The sequence below is a fragment of the Rissa tridactyla genome, chromosome 15 (assembly GCF_028500815.1).
Source record: "Rissa tridactyla isolate bRisTri1 chromosome 15, bRisTri1.patW.cur.20221130, whole genome shotgun sequence".
Lineage (NCBI taxonomy): Eukaryota > Metazoa > Chordata > Aves > Charadriiformes > Laridae > Rissa > Rissa tridactyla.
Window position 1 is genome coordinate 15,744,299 of NC_071480.1, and position 17,145 is coordinate 15,761,443.

The following is a 17,145-nucleotide window of genomic DNA, read 5'->3' on the forward strand; positions in this document are numbered from 1 at the left end:
ATTTTATGACTTTGTGATCGCCTGGTTTACTTAAGCCTCTGAACATCACAACAGAATTAATAGTTTAATAATGCGATACAAAAAAATTGAAGTAAAAACAGAGATGGCCAAAATTCACAATGAGTGAATTTCACAATAACTTACAAGCAAGCTAAATTCAATGAACAAAGCAGAATGTTTTTTTAAAACTTCCAGTTATTTCTCGCAAAGCAAAGCGAAATCCATATATCTATACATACTTGCTTCTGAATAATCCCTTACCCAGTTAACAGAAAACAGCTTGAACAGATTAGTTCTTAAATTTAAAGACTAAATTAATCTCAAAAGAAGCATCATTTCATCTTTTCAACATTACCCTGTTGCACGGCAATGATAAATAGATGTTCCAGAATCAGGTAGACATTTTGCTTTACTATATATTAATACTTTGTCAAATCATTTTTACCTTTCGTTTCTTGTGGCAAACTTTCACAAGCAGTACTTCCAGGGTTACAGAATTTTGTTCATTCTCTGAGTTTTGTGATGGCTTATCTAAACAGAAAAATATTCAAAGTTCTGAAAAAATGAAGATCTATTCAACAGTGTAAATCCACCCGTAATTACTTTTTAAACATAGGTACCTCCAGGCACAAAGACCTCTAGTCAAATTGTAAGTTTCAATTCTCCCCAAACTTACTGCAAATTCCCACTTGAGCACATATACTACCTAACTATTCTAATATTAGCAGATTAAAAAGCGTAGTCAATCTCCAATGTTTCAAAGAGTAAGCTTGCTACCTTTGGCATTGCCAAAACCTCTTTATAGCAGAGAAAAAGGATATAGATAGACCTAAGGAACATCAGAATACCCTAATTACAGATGAGTCCAATTATTTCCTATAATTTTTTTTCTTTACAGCTTGCAAACGTAGAATTTGGTTTGCACTGAAACTTAAGATCCAGATGCAGATCCAGATAGGAAAACAAAAGAAAACAAAGAAACCTTAAAGATTATGCAAGGTTACGTACATGCAGAATAGCTGTTAAAGGACTCTTAAAAGAACATGAAAAAAGTCGCCTTTAGAAAAGAAGACCTGGCTTGACAGCCTCTGCACGATCAGTCTTCTAGAGCCTGGAATCTTCAAGACGGCTACTACTACCAGCAGTATGATCAGCAACGCCAATCAAAAACTGCCTTACAAAATAAATTTCACCATATGGTATGAGAACCTTTAATCATTTGAATTTATATTAAATCTAGAAACATGCCCTCATATAGAAAAAGAATAGCAAGATAATTTTGATTATATATCTAGTTAAAAAACAGTTCACGGAAGAAATTCTGAAAAACAATTATCAGCAAAAACTGAATGAACTTATTTATGCTCTTTTAAAAATTTTACAAATATCATTATGGGCTTAAGTCAGAAAAGGACAACGGCTTCACATTGGTCCATGTCACAAAGAATCTGACATTCAATGAAATACTTTGTTATGCCCATCAGATATAAAAAGCAAACTTTAGCATAGTAAAGATGACATAACCCATGTCTCTTCACTTGCTTTCCTCCTGACACTATATCCACATTTGATAAGCTTAACACGTTTCAGATGACAGGGAGTGCTGGACACTCATCTAGAGACACTCGCAGTTTTAGTAAACAAATATGGGTTTTGTTTAAAATTTTAAACACGGCACATAATAGAAATCTGCTTAGCAAATACAGAAACTTGGGGCAGGGGGGAACCCAACCAAAACTCCACCACACTCAGTTTCAAGAGTTTCTAACACAATTTCTATCCAGACAAATAACCATATTAATTGTGCCAGTGTCATTAACTTAAATATTTTCTACAGGATACATTACTTATGTTAGTGATATCCTTTTCCATGGTACAAATGACCGCCAGTCTCTCACTATATGTAGTTCCCTCTTGAAGTGAAAGTTTTTTATAGTTAACAGTAGAGCTGCATAACCCAAACGTTCAAAAACACACAGAAAGTAATCAAATATATTAACATCTTGAAAAATCTACTTGTCTGCATAAGACCACACTGTAATAGAAAAGCAGTAAGAAAAGGAAGGTCTGTCAGCAAAATCTATGGAACAACTATCCTATCCACTAGGCATTTTAAATTCCATATTTGAATTTAAGACACATCAGTATACCCTTTCCTCCACTTTCATTCTATACTTCTCTATTCTTATCACTGGCTGCCCCAAAAGGCCTTCGCTCTTGCGGTTTCCCAGCTTTAATACTGAACGCAACATATAACATGAAGTTACCGAGAGGAGAAACAAGATGAATACTACCCATTGAGACCAGCACTATTTTGAAGTTCCAGAAGCAGAATGTTCCTAATATACAGATTTTAAGAACTTTCTCAGAGTAATATTACAGTTTAATAAAGAAGTGCTTCTGAAATCTAGACATTTGCAACTTTAACTTTCAAACACCTTACCAAATAGATCTGGTTAAGCACAAGATACTTTGAGGGAACATAACAACTTCCAGAAAAAAGTACAAAACCTCTTACATGAACTGCATTACCTTTTACATCCAAAGACTAAGATGCCATTCAGAATATTTTTAACTGAAAAATTAGAAACACCACTTTATTTTAGTAGATAAACAGCTAGGTTTTTTTCAGGGAAGTAAAAAGACAGTGAATTTACCCATGCCTATATGGCATAAAGCATGTCACTTCTGCTTTCTTTAAAGGAATAGAACCCTTCATTCTGGTTTGGGAAGTCCAATATTCCAATTTTGAGAAGTAAAGCCTTGTGTGCATAAAAGATACCATAGAATGACTGCAAGTCACTAAAACATGATTTCCATTGCTCTTGTAATCGCTGACATGGCCTTTGCCTCATTTTTGGAGTCTACTTGATAAAATTTATTCTCACACTTCTATTTTAAATTAAAAAACACTGAATCTTCTAACTATTTGAAGGCTGAGGCTTTTTGTAAAGCTACTTCAAATATCCCAAAGACACATTTCCATAAAATCAGTTTCTTCAGGACTCCTCAAGGTCTATTTCCATTTGAGTGGATGACGACTTGAAGTATTTCTCAATATCACTGTTTTGACTAAAGCCCAGGAAGGCTTATTTGCTTAACATTACAATTACGCTACAACATATTTTAAGTGCTATTGAGAGTACTGTAACTAATGGGACTAAATAAGTTAAAATTTGCCTCCAAACAGCAAGAGATCCAAAATATTCTCACAGATCTATACTAATTTCAAAGGTTATATACAAATTAACAGTACAATTAATAAATTAGCAAACATAACATTTTATGGAAGAACCCATCAGAAATTAAAAATATTCAAATATTCTCCTCAGATCTATACTAATTTAAAAAGTGCTATACAAATTAACAATGTAATGAATAAATTAGCAAACATACCATTTTTATGGAAGAACCCAGTAAACGTAAGTTGCAAATGAGCAGACAAGCTAAACAGAAGAAAAGAAAGGAGATGTTACAAGTAAGTATTTTCTCCTCCCAGCGGCCGCTCCCCTCCATTCCCCAATGTTCAGGACAGGCCAACACAAGAGGCAGAACTACAATGAACAGGTCCATCTTTCTAACCTGCAAACCACCTGGGTACAGCAGTTGCAATTGATGCAAAGTTGTGCACCAGTCTTCACATACTGATTCTCTCTATGTATTCTATGACTTTAAGTAGAGCTTTAAACACTGCGGGAGAGGGGCGTTATCTGAAGACGTGAGATCTGTCCTTCACAAGCAAGCAACACGTTTCCTAGACATTTATCAGCAACAGAGATGAGTTTTGGTGGAAGTTTTCTAGAACTTCTAGACCAGACTAGAACTAGAACAACTAGAACCTTGAACCATGCACTTAGTCCACCACTAAACCATATCCCTGAGCACCAAGTCTACCCGTCTTTTAAACGCCTGCAGGGATGTTGAGTCAATTTACAATGGGGAAGCTACAGCCTTAGAAATCAAGATTATCAGTCACATCAAGTCCATATCATCCATAACATATGCAATCCAAGTAACAATTGCATCTATTTTGTTTCACAGCACTGCAGCTCAGAGACTATTCTGCTGACTGTAGAACCATGTTACTTCCAATTGTTATATTCAGAATACATCTCAGCTTAAAGCAAGTATTCATAAGCCTACATTAAAATGGATCTCAAAACCATTTAGTATTTCTGAAGTCCACAGTATTGAGCAAAACATCATCTATTACACTAGAACACCACATCCAGTTTTGAGCACCTTCACTGACTTCTCAGGAAGGTACAACCTGACATTCAACACCTATTTTTAAACACAAATGTTCCTGAGAGCCTGAGCTTTCAAAAGACTGATCTATACCAACTTGAATCATGCATCCATGTTACTTTTACAGACCAATTCTAGACTACAGTACATTTTTCAATAGCTTTGAAAGCACAAAAAATGCACACAAATCAGTATTTTGACTATTTTGTTTCAACATGATCCTTATCCTTAAAAAGAGAATATTTACCTAGCAAGTATCCACAATATATGGAGCAAAAGATAATTAAGAAGAATAGACTGTAACTCTATAAAACCTCTTAGAAAACAAAATTTATAAATTTGTTTCAGACTAAATTCTATCTAGCACGGTTGCCTCTGAAGCAGGCTAGTTATTTGTAAATACTATGGAAAAAGAACTGCTGGTTAAAAACCAAGCAAACTAACACCACAAAAAAGTCATCTCAACAGGTCTTCGCACATTCCAGCAATTTAGGTTAGTCTTTAAAATATCTGGTTTTGTTTTAAAATTTCCAGAATGCTTTGCATTTCATGATCAATCAGCACAGTAAATAGAAAAGTTTTGCCAAATTACCTACAGCCTTTCTACCAAAAAAAGATCACAAACCCAACCTGCAGGACTAAAACAGATCCCTGACTGAATCGTATAGATTAAAACAAAATTATTCTGGAAGTCTTACAAGAGATTGGTTAATTACTGCAGGAGGGTGGACTAGATGACCTTTAAAGGTCCCTTCCAACCCAACACATTCTATGATTCTATGATTTCCATCATGTATACTTTCACAAAAAGCTTAGGTGTGTAATTAATACATAAAGAATATAACTTAAAAAAAGTTACGGTCATCATCTATCACACTCAAATATCACAAACACATTGTATGCTCTATCACTTCTCAGTGAATAATTTTTTTTATACCATTTTATTCCAGCAGTAGGAAACTTGTCAAGAAACAACAGACCAGGCTTATTTGCTTTGCCTTCTTTCTGCCATGATTGCAGACAGGCTAGGATGAAAATGAACTGAAACGCACCAGTTCCAAGTTTCACATTTCTGCTGAACTCTGACTTTTGACAAATACAATATGGCAAATTCAGCAAGCATTCAGTATTCTTCTCTGAAGCACAGTAAGACCTGATAAAATAGGAGTTTTAGCCAACATTTAAGTGTGCTAAATAATTTAAAGTAAACTCTTGCAGAAACAAAATTAACATGTTGAAACCAACAGGTCCAGCAGTATAAAGATAATTACTATTTCACCATTAGAATTCACAGAGTAAGTCCCCGCCCCCTCCAAGTGACAAGTTCATATGGAACTAAGGCTTGAAATTATCTATTTGTTAAAGAGGGAGCGCTGTTATTCAGACAGAACTATACAAAGGTTCAACATGAACCACAAGAAAAATCTCCAACTAAGCAATATTTCTCACGAAAAAATTACAAGTGGAAATCTAAGTTTTGCAGCCTGTAATGAAAACTTTTTATAACTAGTTACTCAATTACAGCTTGAGATCAGTAAGGTCTTTTAAATACTCTTGAAAGTTTCAGGGTCTTTTGTTTTGGTGGTTTGAGTTTGGGGTTTTTTTGGTTTTGTTTTTTTTTGGTTTGTTTTTTGGGTTTTTTTTTTTTTACATAACTATGAACATAAGATTAAGAACAGCAAGTATTCAACCATAAAAACCCCAAACAGTCTAACCTCATGGTATTTTCCCAAATCTGCCTTTTTTTTTTTATTCCAGTACACACAGATTAGTTACTGACACAAGTGACAGTTAAAAAGAAAAAGTTAAGGCAAATACCTATTTGAGGCTTCTATACACAGTTCAAGAAACAGCACGACAAATATTGAAAGTTTATTCTGACACTGCTCTTCTCCAAGTTTTTAAGTGACCAGCACATATACACACACTTCAAAATTTTGGAAGCAACGTTTTAAACGCTAAGTACCTTGTTTCTAACAATTACTCTTTATCACTTCCATTTTATCAATCAAAAAGACTTTGGATTTAGCACATGCATGTGCTTATTTGTAGACAAACAAATATATCGTAGGACAGTACCTGTGAGATTCTTGTTCTCCCTTCATTTTCTCTACTTTTGATAACATGTCATCTACTTTGAATGTTTTCCTGTGAAGAAAAAGCAGAAAGAACAGTTTCACATAGCCACTATTCCCATAGTACATAACAAGAAAATTTATTCAGTCTAAACTTCAACTTGTTTTTAAAGCTAAAACTGTCTATATACAGTTTTTGCCTTCTATTCAGGAAGCACCCTTCCGATACCTTTTTAGGCCTAGTAGCACACCCGAGTTGTAGGGACAAAAGCACAATACAGCTTCTCAAGCAGTATCAAAATTATACAAAGCATTAAAACCAGCCCTTTCAGAAGTAATCCTACTGGTCCTAATAAGTGCCATTTAACGGCACCATATTCAAATGTTGCAATGAACATATCTAACCACATTTCAGCTCTGGTCAAAGAAAATCTGCGCACTTTAATGACACATATACCTACTAGGAACTTCTGCGTCAGCTCTGCAGTCATTACTATTTTAATCTTGGTCATAATCATGAAAAACACTTAAAACCTTATCTGACAAACAGTTAAAAACCTAATTATAAAACCCCCTTTCTTTCTCCGCAAAGTTACATTGAGCGGACACATACAAAGAACAATGAATTCTGCCCCTGCTTCTAGAGCACACTCACAGGAAATGAGGAGGACGATGACAACCAATGACAACAATGTCATGGAGAATAATCACTTCAAATCATTTCTCTCCGTAATTCTGACATCAGCCTGTTCATGCTCATATGTTCAGCCTGTTCTACCATACATACAATTTAACGTTCATTGCTAAATAAAGTTCACTCATGAACTGACGTTGTTCAGTACTTTCCAGAATAGTTTTTCAGTTTTTCTTTAAAGGAAAATTAATGCTTGGACCTAGATGCCAATAAAATTGCACTAGACTAGGGTGACAATGCAAGAGCTGTGAGGACACCCTTCCTTTACATTTATACCTTAGAAAAATGAAATAAGAACAACACAAGCTGTTGCCAAATACTGGATTTCTTGCGGAAACAATGACAACATGCTCTGGGGAAGTGGGAAGCATCATCTACAGAAATATCCTGACTGAAGAAACACTGATGTCACACGTTGTCTACATTCAGCATATAATGCATCCCAACGATTTAGTTACAAACCACATGGTGGCTAAATAGCAACATTGGGCAAGAAACACTACACAAGTACAGGCTGCCGTCAGATAACAAGGACAAAAATAATTATGGTTTGTGTAATAAACAACCACTGATTCAAAGCTCTACTCAGCCTAAGGTTCACACAGATGACAGATTCAAGAACTGACTCACCTACACTAAAATGTAGGATTATTAAAATGAACATTGCAATGCTCAGCTTTAAAGCAAGAGATGTTAAAAACAGAGAAATTTGTTGAAAGTTTCAGATTCTTAGGTAAAAAAGTCTCTGTGTGCACTTTGCCCAAGCTCATGAAAATCAGGCACTGCTCTGAAGGACAGCAAGCCGTACACTTCTCTTTAGAGGGTTTTCTTCAGGCTAAAGAATTGCTTAGAACAGCTCTAGAGCAAAGCTATGTCATGATTGGAATACGAGCCAGAAACCACCTAAGAGACAAACGTGTTTCATGAATGGGAGAACGTTTAACTATCTTTCATAAAATATACCATTATCTGACACTGCTTGCATTTAACATTTGTGAGCATTACTGATCCAGAAAGATAAGTGACACAATCTTTCCTAATCTCAAACACAGGTTAGTTAAAACAAGAAAAAAGTCCTCCTAAAAATCGTTCAAAAAATCTATTAAATCAAAATTGTTGCCTTTGACATTAACTTATAAGAATGTTTTAAAAATTCAGAAATTCCTTCAAACTGAATTACTATCTTATGTTACCATGTTCCCATACATAACAGACAAAATTAAGTTTCTGCAATAACCATCCCTAACACCCAGGATTTAAGACAGCATTTACTTGTGCTACAAGTATGCGCATCTTGCGCATTCCTTTCTCCACCCACTCTTACTCCAGTCAAGCACACTCATAATTAACAAAGTACTAAAAGTCACATCATAGCATGTCATTACTTTGCCAATAAATAAAAAAAAATTCTTTTATCCAAATACTATACGGGAAGCAACTTCTACTAAGTTAGTAACTTTTTTGCAACACCATAGTTTTGTCTAATAACATAGCGACACCTGAAGACAGACCCACAGGCAGAAAGCTCATTTCAGTTCTCCACCAAGTATCACCTGACCCAAGCATATTATCTCTCCAACGAGAAGCAGCAACTTTCAACACTTTTTTTAGCCCAAGTTGACAAACGCCCATTAACATATTCCCTATCAACATTTCTCTGTACTCTAAGCATTCTGGTCTTTATAAAGACTTTCTCAGTATTAAACATACAGACCAACATCAATGGATAATTCCTTGGTAAAAATACAGTTTTACTTCCCTACCTCCAAGTGATAAATTTGTCTGGCATTTTTCTCAGACTATCGTAGAGCTAGAGATAAAAGATGTGGAGCCATAATTATTATTGTGATAAGTAAGTTCTATATAGTTTGGAGATATCTTCTTTATATTTTACATATGATACTGTTAACTGAAATGGCAATCAAAACAATGATGAGCAATTTAAAAAAGGCAGAATTAAGAAGTCCTATGGGAATAAATAAATAAATATACATGTACAGTCATGGTCCACATAAGCAGGCTAACAATGACGCTGTTCCAAAAGACACTTCTTTGCAAAGGGAACTCTACTAACATTTTTACTATACTGAAGCTAGGTATGTACAGTTTTCCTAACATAAGGCTCAGGAAGATCTTCTACTCTAGTTTGAATATTTTTCCTCTTCTAAAGCCCCCTTTCCACCAGAATAACAAGATCATATACCTTAACTATTTATATTGAATGAAGAATAGCAATTAAGGTCTTGTGCACATTTCAAAGTATTTACCAGCACAGATCAGCAAACAACTACCCTTAAAACTACACCTTTTGTAGGTTTAACTAGGCTGAAAGAGAAGAACCATGGTACTGACAGAACATGGAAAAGTGGGAGAGGGGGACTCAGGGGAGAATAACGCACCACTTCGCAATTATTTTGGTTTTTTCCCCCCCTCGATTATGCTAGGTCACTTCTGTTGCATTATTGTCTTTTTTATAAAGAAAACAAATTGTTTGTTTTGCTTTATCTTCCTAGAACTAATAACCAGAATGACTTCAGTAAGTCAGTATTGTCAGAAAACTAGTGAGTGAAAAGGCTATTAATCTGTTACTAGAACACTACCTACCTAAAAATCAGAGTTCTAAAACAAAGCGGAGCTCGTAAGTATCAGTATGTTTCAAAGAGAATCTAAGCATCACTTAGATTGATCACAGCGGTCAACACAATGTACGTGCAAAGTACCATTTCTCATTTCCGAGCAAATACAGCAGACGTTCAAAGAAACACATTCAGGTAAAAGAAGATACACATTTCAATCAACTATAAGTTAATATAAGTTATAAGCAAGAACTTGCATGTTGCACAATTCTAGTTAAAAAAAACCCAAACAAACAAACCAAAAAACCCACAAAGCACTCTGACCATTATTTCTTAATATTTGCCTCTACCCTATTTTAAAATAGCAAACAATTCACTTCTGTAACTTTTCTAAGAAAAAGTAAGCAGCAACTTGAAGTTTAAAAAAAAAAGAATCTGATCATTACCTGTCTTAAATACCTGAAGTTGTAGGTTATGGATTCAGTTTTAAGAAAAAGTTATATTGCAGCATTAAAGCTAATGGCAAGAACATTAAAGAATATCCAAGAGATCTGAGAATGCCAAATATAGCTTCTTTAAATAAAAACGTGCAAATTTTATTGCTCAACAGATCATTCAAATATTACCTTCCTTAGATACAAATATAGCTTAAATTAGAACTGTCTGCATAATCAGATTTTATTGCTATTCCTTAAGCATTCATGATTAAGTATTTCAGTCCCACAGCAACTGTTTCAAAGCAGTAAGAACTTTAGTGTTAAAATATTTTAAAATAAGTGTCCAGGCTACACAAAAATCCAAAGTGTAACAAATGACTTTCAACTACTTCCCCCTCACTGAAAGGACTCTGCAATTCTGCTGATAAATAATGTACGCTGCACTTTTCACTCTGCAGCATTTATATATGTTGAAGTCTACTGACATGCAGCTGTAGCAGCTCACATGATGGGAATGACTATTTTGCAAAGTCAAAACTGAAGCCCATTTCTCAGATGTAGCCAGTTCAAAGGAACCTTTTTAAAGTGTCTCCTGGACTTTTTGCAAAATGCTATAAACTGACCTCCTTAATTTTTCAGCTTTTTGATTAATTACAGAAATAATTACTAGATCCTTCTAAGAAGAATTAACAAAACACATGTTTTTGTGTTTGTTTGTTTCTTTAAATAAGCAGTTAGGTTACAGTTTAACTAAAATGTTTCATATGATTATGAACAAGCACCATTGATTACAAGAGCTCACATCTTACAGTTTTCTTCGTATTTTAAGAAGTTCTCCCCCAAAACAGAAAACAAACATCAGAGAATTAGTTAGGATTCTGCAGATAGTTATCCACATTTGAGTACTCCCAGTATCAACAGAAGTCACAAGCATAAAGTCACACACACAACGCTGCAGAGTTCTTAGGTCTCAGAAATCAACCACAAAGTGATGTATGCTTTTTTTAAGTTCTTCAAGAAGAAAAGGTGATGTTTTACACATCACACGAAAAAAGAAGGTCATCCTCCACTATTTTTTTGGACTTCTGCTACTTGGTTAACATTTTAGGATTACTTTTCAAAAAACAATTTTACCTTTTCATATTTGTTCGGGAGTTTCTGTGGGACATGTAAGTGAGAGTTCTGTGCAAAAATATTGGCTGCAGGAAAAAAAAAAAAAACAACAAACAACAAGGTTATGCTTTAATTAAAATTTCCTACAAATCCAAAGTAAAACAGTGATAAAGACCAGTTACTCACTGCTATTAGATTCCGGGTACGTAGAAATCTGTATATCTGTGTTGGTTCTAAGAAAAAGAAACACGTGTTATCCAACATACCTTATAGCTCCAGACAGCCAGCCTTATAATGATAAAAGAGTATCTAATTTAGGATGTTGGGGGTTTTTTTTAGACAATTATCACAGAAGTCATCGTTTAAGTGAAACATCACAATGTCCAGATAATTTCAAATCAACAAGTCAAAGGTTACTCCAACCACTGTATAACACAAAGCAACTTCTTGTTTAAGCTACCATAAATCAGCAGTCACAATTCAACTATGACTGCTCTGCTTTCCACTAACTACGTTTCTTACAGGCTTTCTATCATAAAAGGATAGAAAAAAAATATCTCAACATACTACAACCTATTATCAAATAGGTAATTTTTCTTCATTAAGTTAATGATCATATCTGATACGATACCAAAAATAGTATACTAAATTTACATAGTCAGACAGTTTGATAGCTGATTTTCCCTTCTGGAAAGTACCAAGGTCACTTGCACAAGGTACCAAAACAAGAAGAGGGCCTGTCAGTTGACTCTGACGCATCAGGCATCATTCTAAACTTGGAAATTCATTTCCTAAACCTTTTACATTCAAAGGATCAGAAAAACGTTTATTCTGGTAAAGCAACTACTGTTTCAAAGTGCAAACGGAGGGAGGACAATACAGCCGTGTGCAATACTGACATGAGAGGGTAGCATCACTTGAAACAGTTATACTAACCCAGTTCCAAAGATCAAGACTTGCCTACAGAAAAGAGGACCTTTAGTGTAGTTTTAACTAATTCAGATAAATGAGGACAAAAAAGGGTTTTGTATAGATTGTGTTATATCAAACAAGAATTCCAATATAAACTGAAATACACCCTTTTTAAACTGAAATAAAAGCCAGCTTCTGCAGGTAATGTCATCAAGAAACTTGGAAATGACTTGATAACATACATAAAGTGGAAAAAAAAAAAGATAGAGAGTGGAGAATGCCCTGATGCCCATGCTAAGGCTGCTAACACTGCCTCCATTTCCCACATAAAGAAAACAGACAACTATTACTTTTTAAGAAACATAAAACTTTGTTTTCATATGACTGCAAAACGTTTATTACAAATAGCTGGAAACCTTATCGTAATTTAAGGAATTCTGTGATTAGATGTGAAAGAGGGCAGCATTTTATATCCTTTATCCTTTTTTTAAAGATATGATTCAGCCTTATTTCTACACTTAAGAATGTAAGGCCTCAAAGAGCCTACTACTAGTGAGACGTATTGTTACCAGAGAAGGAAACATTAAAGTGATCCTAATATTTCCTTTTAGAAGGCTGATGAAAAACAGTAAAATTCTGCTTAATGCAAATTATCATAATAAAACCCGTATTTTTCAAATCAAGATAAAAGACAGAAAAAGAAAGAAATTAAGAAACGTGCACTTTGCTAGAAAGTGAAAATACAGAGTAGTCACAACTTTTAAAGAAACAGACTGTGTTTTTTAATCTCCAAAAAAAGTGACATAATTTAGAAAGGTATGAAAACATTAAAATCCTTCCCAAGGTTGTAATTTAATTTAAAGACAGTGCACTGCTGCTTCAACTTTAGTTTTCCCCAAGTAGAAAAATTCTGAAACACACTTTTCAACCTGCAGACAGACATACGTTTCACAAGTCCGTGTTACTCAGCAAAAGCTTAAAATATTTTTTTATCTTTTTCTAGCATATGACCTTGAAAAGGGACAAAAACATTCAGGAAGAATGTGATTCAACACTACGTGTGATAGGACTTTTTTAATCCAATATTTACTTATTGCACTTTTCCCACAATATTCACACTACAGAGTTTATGATACATTTATACGGTAACTTACTCCTGATCACTACCTGCACAGCTCTAACGCTCCCCTTGTCTGACAGACTGAGGCATGGGCAAGAGAATTTTCTTCCCCCATCTTGAGCTGAACACTGACACTGAGCAAACCTTTTAAAACTGGTTTGCCACTTGACCTATTTGCTGTACAGCATGTATTGAACACATAGCTTTATGAACAGGGCTAAGGTTCAAAGGACCCCGCGTTATTAAGGATTTTAGACATCACCCAAAAGTCCAATGCTTTCTCAAACACTGTCACCATCCATAGCGAGTGCGTGCAGTGACAGCACCAATCCCAGAATCAGATCATGTATGTAGTAGGGCGTTAAAAATACCCTTCAAATCCTAGCAACTGCACAGAAATCTTTTTTGTAGAACCTAAGTTTACTGCTGCCCCGTGCTTTTGAATCAGAATTCCATAAACTACTTTCTAGGGCATCCAAGGGGATTCTCCTCCTGCCTGGAACTGCCACAGGGTGATGTGTGGGTCGCAGAGGTCAGTTTCCAATACGAAATCTCAACTAAGGGACAATTATTGCCAGACAAAGAAAAACCAAGTACAGTGAAGTCTTGATCACATCCCGCCCCTGAAAAGGGCTCGGAAGGCAGCCGCCGGAGAGGAAAAGCCTGCCCGTCCCTAACTCCCCGATGTCTCTGAGGGCTGTTGGACGAGGGCAGGGAACCGGCCGCCCCGAAAGCCTGACGGGCGCTGTTACCGAGGAACCAAGTTCGCCGGCCGGGCGCAGACACACGCCCACGGGCACCGGCTGGCGCTCGCCACCCTGCCCGCACACCGGCCCCCAGCCCCGCGCTTCCGCCCCAGCCCCGCCGGGCCCCCGCCTCCCCCAACCCCGCGCCCCTTCTCCCCCCTCTCCGGTCCCAGCTCCCTCCCTCCCCCGACCGTGTTTACCCCCGGAAGCCCCTACTCTCCACAGCCCTCCCCTCCTCCTCCTCCCGCCCTTTCTGCGGCGGCCCCGGCCGGTCCCGCCGGCTCGGGCCCCCACTTCCTCCCCCGGCCCGGTACTCACTCTCGAAGGCCTGAAGAAAGAGCTCGTGGTCGGCCTGGATCTGCTCCATCTTCGGCTTCTTCACGGGGGGCAGCGCCGCCGCCGCTGCCGCCGCCGCCGAGGAGGCCGAGGAACCGCCCGAGTAACCGCTTCCTCCGCCGCCGCCGCCACCGCCCGCGGCACCACCGGATTTGCCACCAGGAGCCGCCGCCGCCGCCGCGGCGGAGCCCCCGAACCCCCCGCCGCCGCCGCCTCCGCCACCTCCTCCTCCGGCGGCGCCGCCAGCGGAGCCCGAGCTGGGCCCCGCACCTCCACCGTGCTTCTGAGGAGCCATGGGCCTGGCCCCCGAGAGGGCCCCGGCAGGACGGAGACCGAGCGGAGAGGGAGGGGGCGGCCGGGGCGGGTGGGGTGAGGCGGGGGAGGGGAAGCGCCGAGCTCCAACTCCTCTAAGTCTCCTCCGCTCCGATCTCCTCAGCGCTAGGACCAGCCGAACCCGACGACCACGACGCGCCCGCCTCCTCCGCTCGCCCATTGGCTCCAAAGATGGCGCCGCGGCATCGCATTGGACGGGGTGGGACCCGCCCCCGCGTGACGCACGGATGGTTCTGGAAGAGTTTGGTTGGTCGGTGCGCTCCGCCGCTTGGCGCTTCTCCCCTCCCCCGCCTTTGAACTGAATTCGCGGGAAAGGGCCGCTCGCTCTCCAGCGCGGGGCATGCCGGGACAGCGCGCCGCCTTCGCCCGCCGCTCTCCGGCCCCGGCCTCCCCCCGCCGCCGGGCCCGGAGCCCCGGGATTTCCCGGCCCCTTCCCGGCGGCAAGTTCCGCTGCCTCCGCGGCCGCACAGAGGGAGCTGGTGCCCCCCTCTCGCCTGAGGGAACACGGCCGCTGAGGGGCCGCTCCGCTGCCCGCAGGAGCTGGGGCTCGATCGTTTAAAAAGCCAGATGAGTCGAAGTAGAATCTTGGGTATAAATCGGTACCATTTTTGTGATAAAAACGGTTATGCTGGGTCGGACACGAGGTCCTGCTGGTATCACATAGCTTTAATCTTAATTAACCATGAGGTTTCCTCAGCGGATGGCACCAGAAATCACCCATAGGTGCAGGGAGACTTGAGGTGTGAGGTAAAACGTTGCGCTCTGGTTTTATTCCTGCCTTTCTTTGCTTAATGAGGACCCACGGAGTCCTGGGGGAAATAAAAGTGCCACTGTGGCTGCCTCCAGCGTGCTGATGGGCCGCGTACGGCCCGGCACACAGTCAGGATCGGGCCTTCGGGGCAAGCTCCCTGCCCGCCTCACGCATGTGGTGCAGCGCAATGCAGTCCAGCTGTGCAGTGGGAAAATTCTGCACTGGCTTTATTTAATCAAGCCCTTATCAGCGGTGCGGCAAGCACAATACATAAAAGGCTATGACAGCCACCCCATTCTATTTGCTTTCTTTAGCGAAACTTTTCAAGAGTAATTGTACAAGGTAGGGTAAAAATGGTCTATGTGTGAAATACAGCCTTGAATTTTGATACCAGATACATCTGTGATGCTGGCACTATACTGTCTCGGTTTATCTTCTAATTCCTAGTGTTATGGAAATTAATGATAATCATTAAGAGGAAAACCTTATATGAAACTCATCTGTGCTGTAAATGTGCCTTACATTATCAATCAACAGGGGGATTCTAATGTGATGTCTTAATTGTCTGTTATTAATCTTACTATGTTTTAAGAAAATGTGTGTATGTACACCCTACACACGTTTGGATAAATACGTCTTTATTGGCTACTGTTCCCTCCTCACCGTTTGATTTTGGTTTTGTCTTTTTCCACAGTTCCTTAATAGTTATTTAATATCTGAAATGTTCATTTTATTTTTCAATTACCTCTCCTCTTTTCTGGTGCACCATTTACCTTTTATCTTTTAATCTTTTCTTCCCTGATGCTTTTTTAATTACTCTTCTTTCCTTCCTTCCTTGCTTCCATTTTTATCAGACATTGATGTTTTCCATGCAGTTTTTTCTGTAATTTGTTTCAACCTTAATTTTTATGCATTTTTAGAAATTTGTCTTTGTCACCGTTTTCTATTCTTCTTCCCTTCAAACAAAAAGTGATATTTCTAAAATACTCTCTTGCACATTTTATCCTACTTATCATAATTGTCTTTGCTTAGTATTCCAGTTTCTTGATCTTCTACTTCCTACTCAGTTTCTCTACAGCCACTTATTTGTTGTTGCTGAATATATCTTTAATTACTTACTGGCAGCAGCAATGTTTGATGACCTTACATCATGCCTGAGGACCTTACATCATGCTTGAGGACCTCACATGTAGCTACTTCTCTCTTAATACCAGGGGCTTCCTGGTGAGATGAGCCTTCCGATGCATTGGGTATTTGCCCCTCTTCTGAGGTCAGAGACTAAGATAGCAACAGTACACCAAATGAAGAGCATCTTTAGGTGATCAGAGATTGATCTTGAGGTCAGTGATACCATGTGCTAAGTGACAAAAGGTAACAATTAGTGCAGTATGTGTGAGAAAGGTTCCTAAATGTTGTGTAGCTGCAGTTTTGTCCTTGGAAGTTGTTTATTACCTAAAATCTATTCACATTTCCTCCCAACTGTTTACAAGCCTCTGCTGCTTCTGGTGGCTCATCCTTCTAAATCTCAAAACCAGGAGGAGGAGCCAGAGGGCAACTTTCCAAGCCGGAGGAAGAAAGATAATTAGGCAATTATTCTCTGACATTGGAGTCGGATCTGCTTGTGAACAGAGGAGCTGAGACCCTAGCCTTGAGTGGGACAGGACAGCCTAACACAAAATACGTGCATATGAGCCCTCTGGGAGCATAGGACTGACTACCAAATAGTAGAGCTTCGATAGCTTGACCCTATTTTCCTCTTCATTTTTTATGTTATTAAGATCTGCTGCCCTGGGCTGTTCATATG

At 38.8% G+C, this 17,145-nt stretch overlaps 1 protein-coding gene across 2 annotated transcripts in view; it reads right to left on the bottom strand.

Moving 5' to 3' along the window:
- The window catches only part of SUZ12 (SUZ12 polycomb repressive complex 2 subunit), a 36,752-nt gene extending 21,561 nt beyond the window's left edge, over nucleotides 1-15,191 (bottom strand). Inside the window, exons 1-6 of one of the 2 annotated variants that reach the window (XM_054221900.1) lie at nucleotides 14,240-15,191; nucleotides 11,330-11,376; nucleotides 11,165-11,229; nucleotides 6,328-6,396; nucleotides 3,397-3,446; nucleotides 446-531 (exon numbers count right to left, since the gene is read on the bottom strand). In XM_054221900.1, the coding sequence (XP_054077875.1) occupies nucleotides 446-531; nucleotides 3,397-3,446; nucleotides 6,328-6,396; nucleotides 11,165-11,229; nucleotides 11,330-11,376; nucleotides 14,240-14,750 (828 nt within the window). In that variant the 5' untranslated portion in view covers nucleotides 14,751-15,191. The remainder of the gene's footprint in view (nucleotides 1-445; nucleotides 532-3,396; nucleotides 3,447-6,327; nucleotides 6,397-11,164; nucleotides 11,230-11,329; nucleotides 11,377-14,239) is intronic. The other variant, XM_054221899.1, reaches the window with a different exon arrangement.
- Between the last annotated feature and the right edge of the window lie 1,954 nt (nucleotides 15,192-17,145).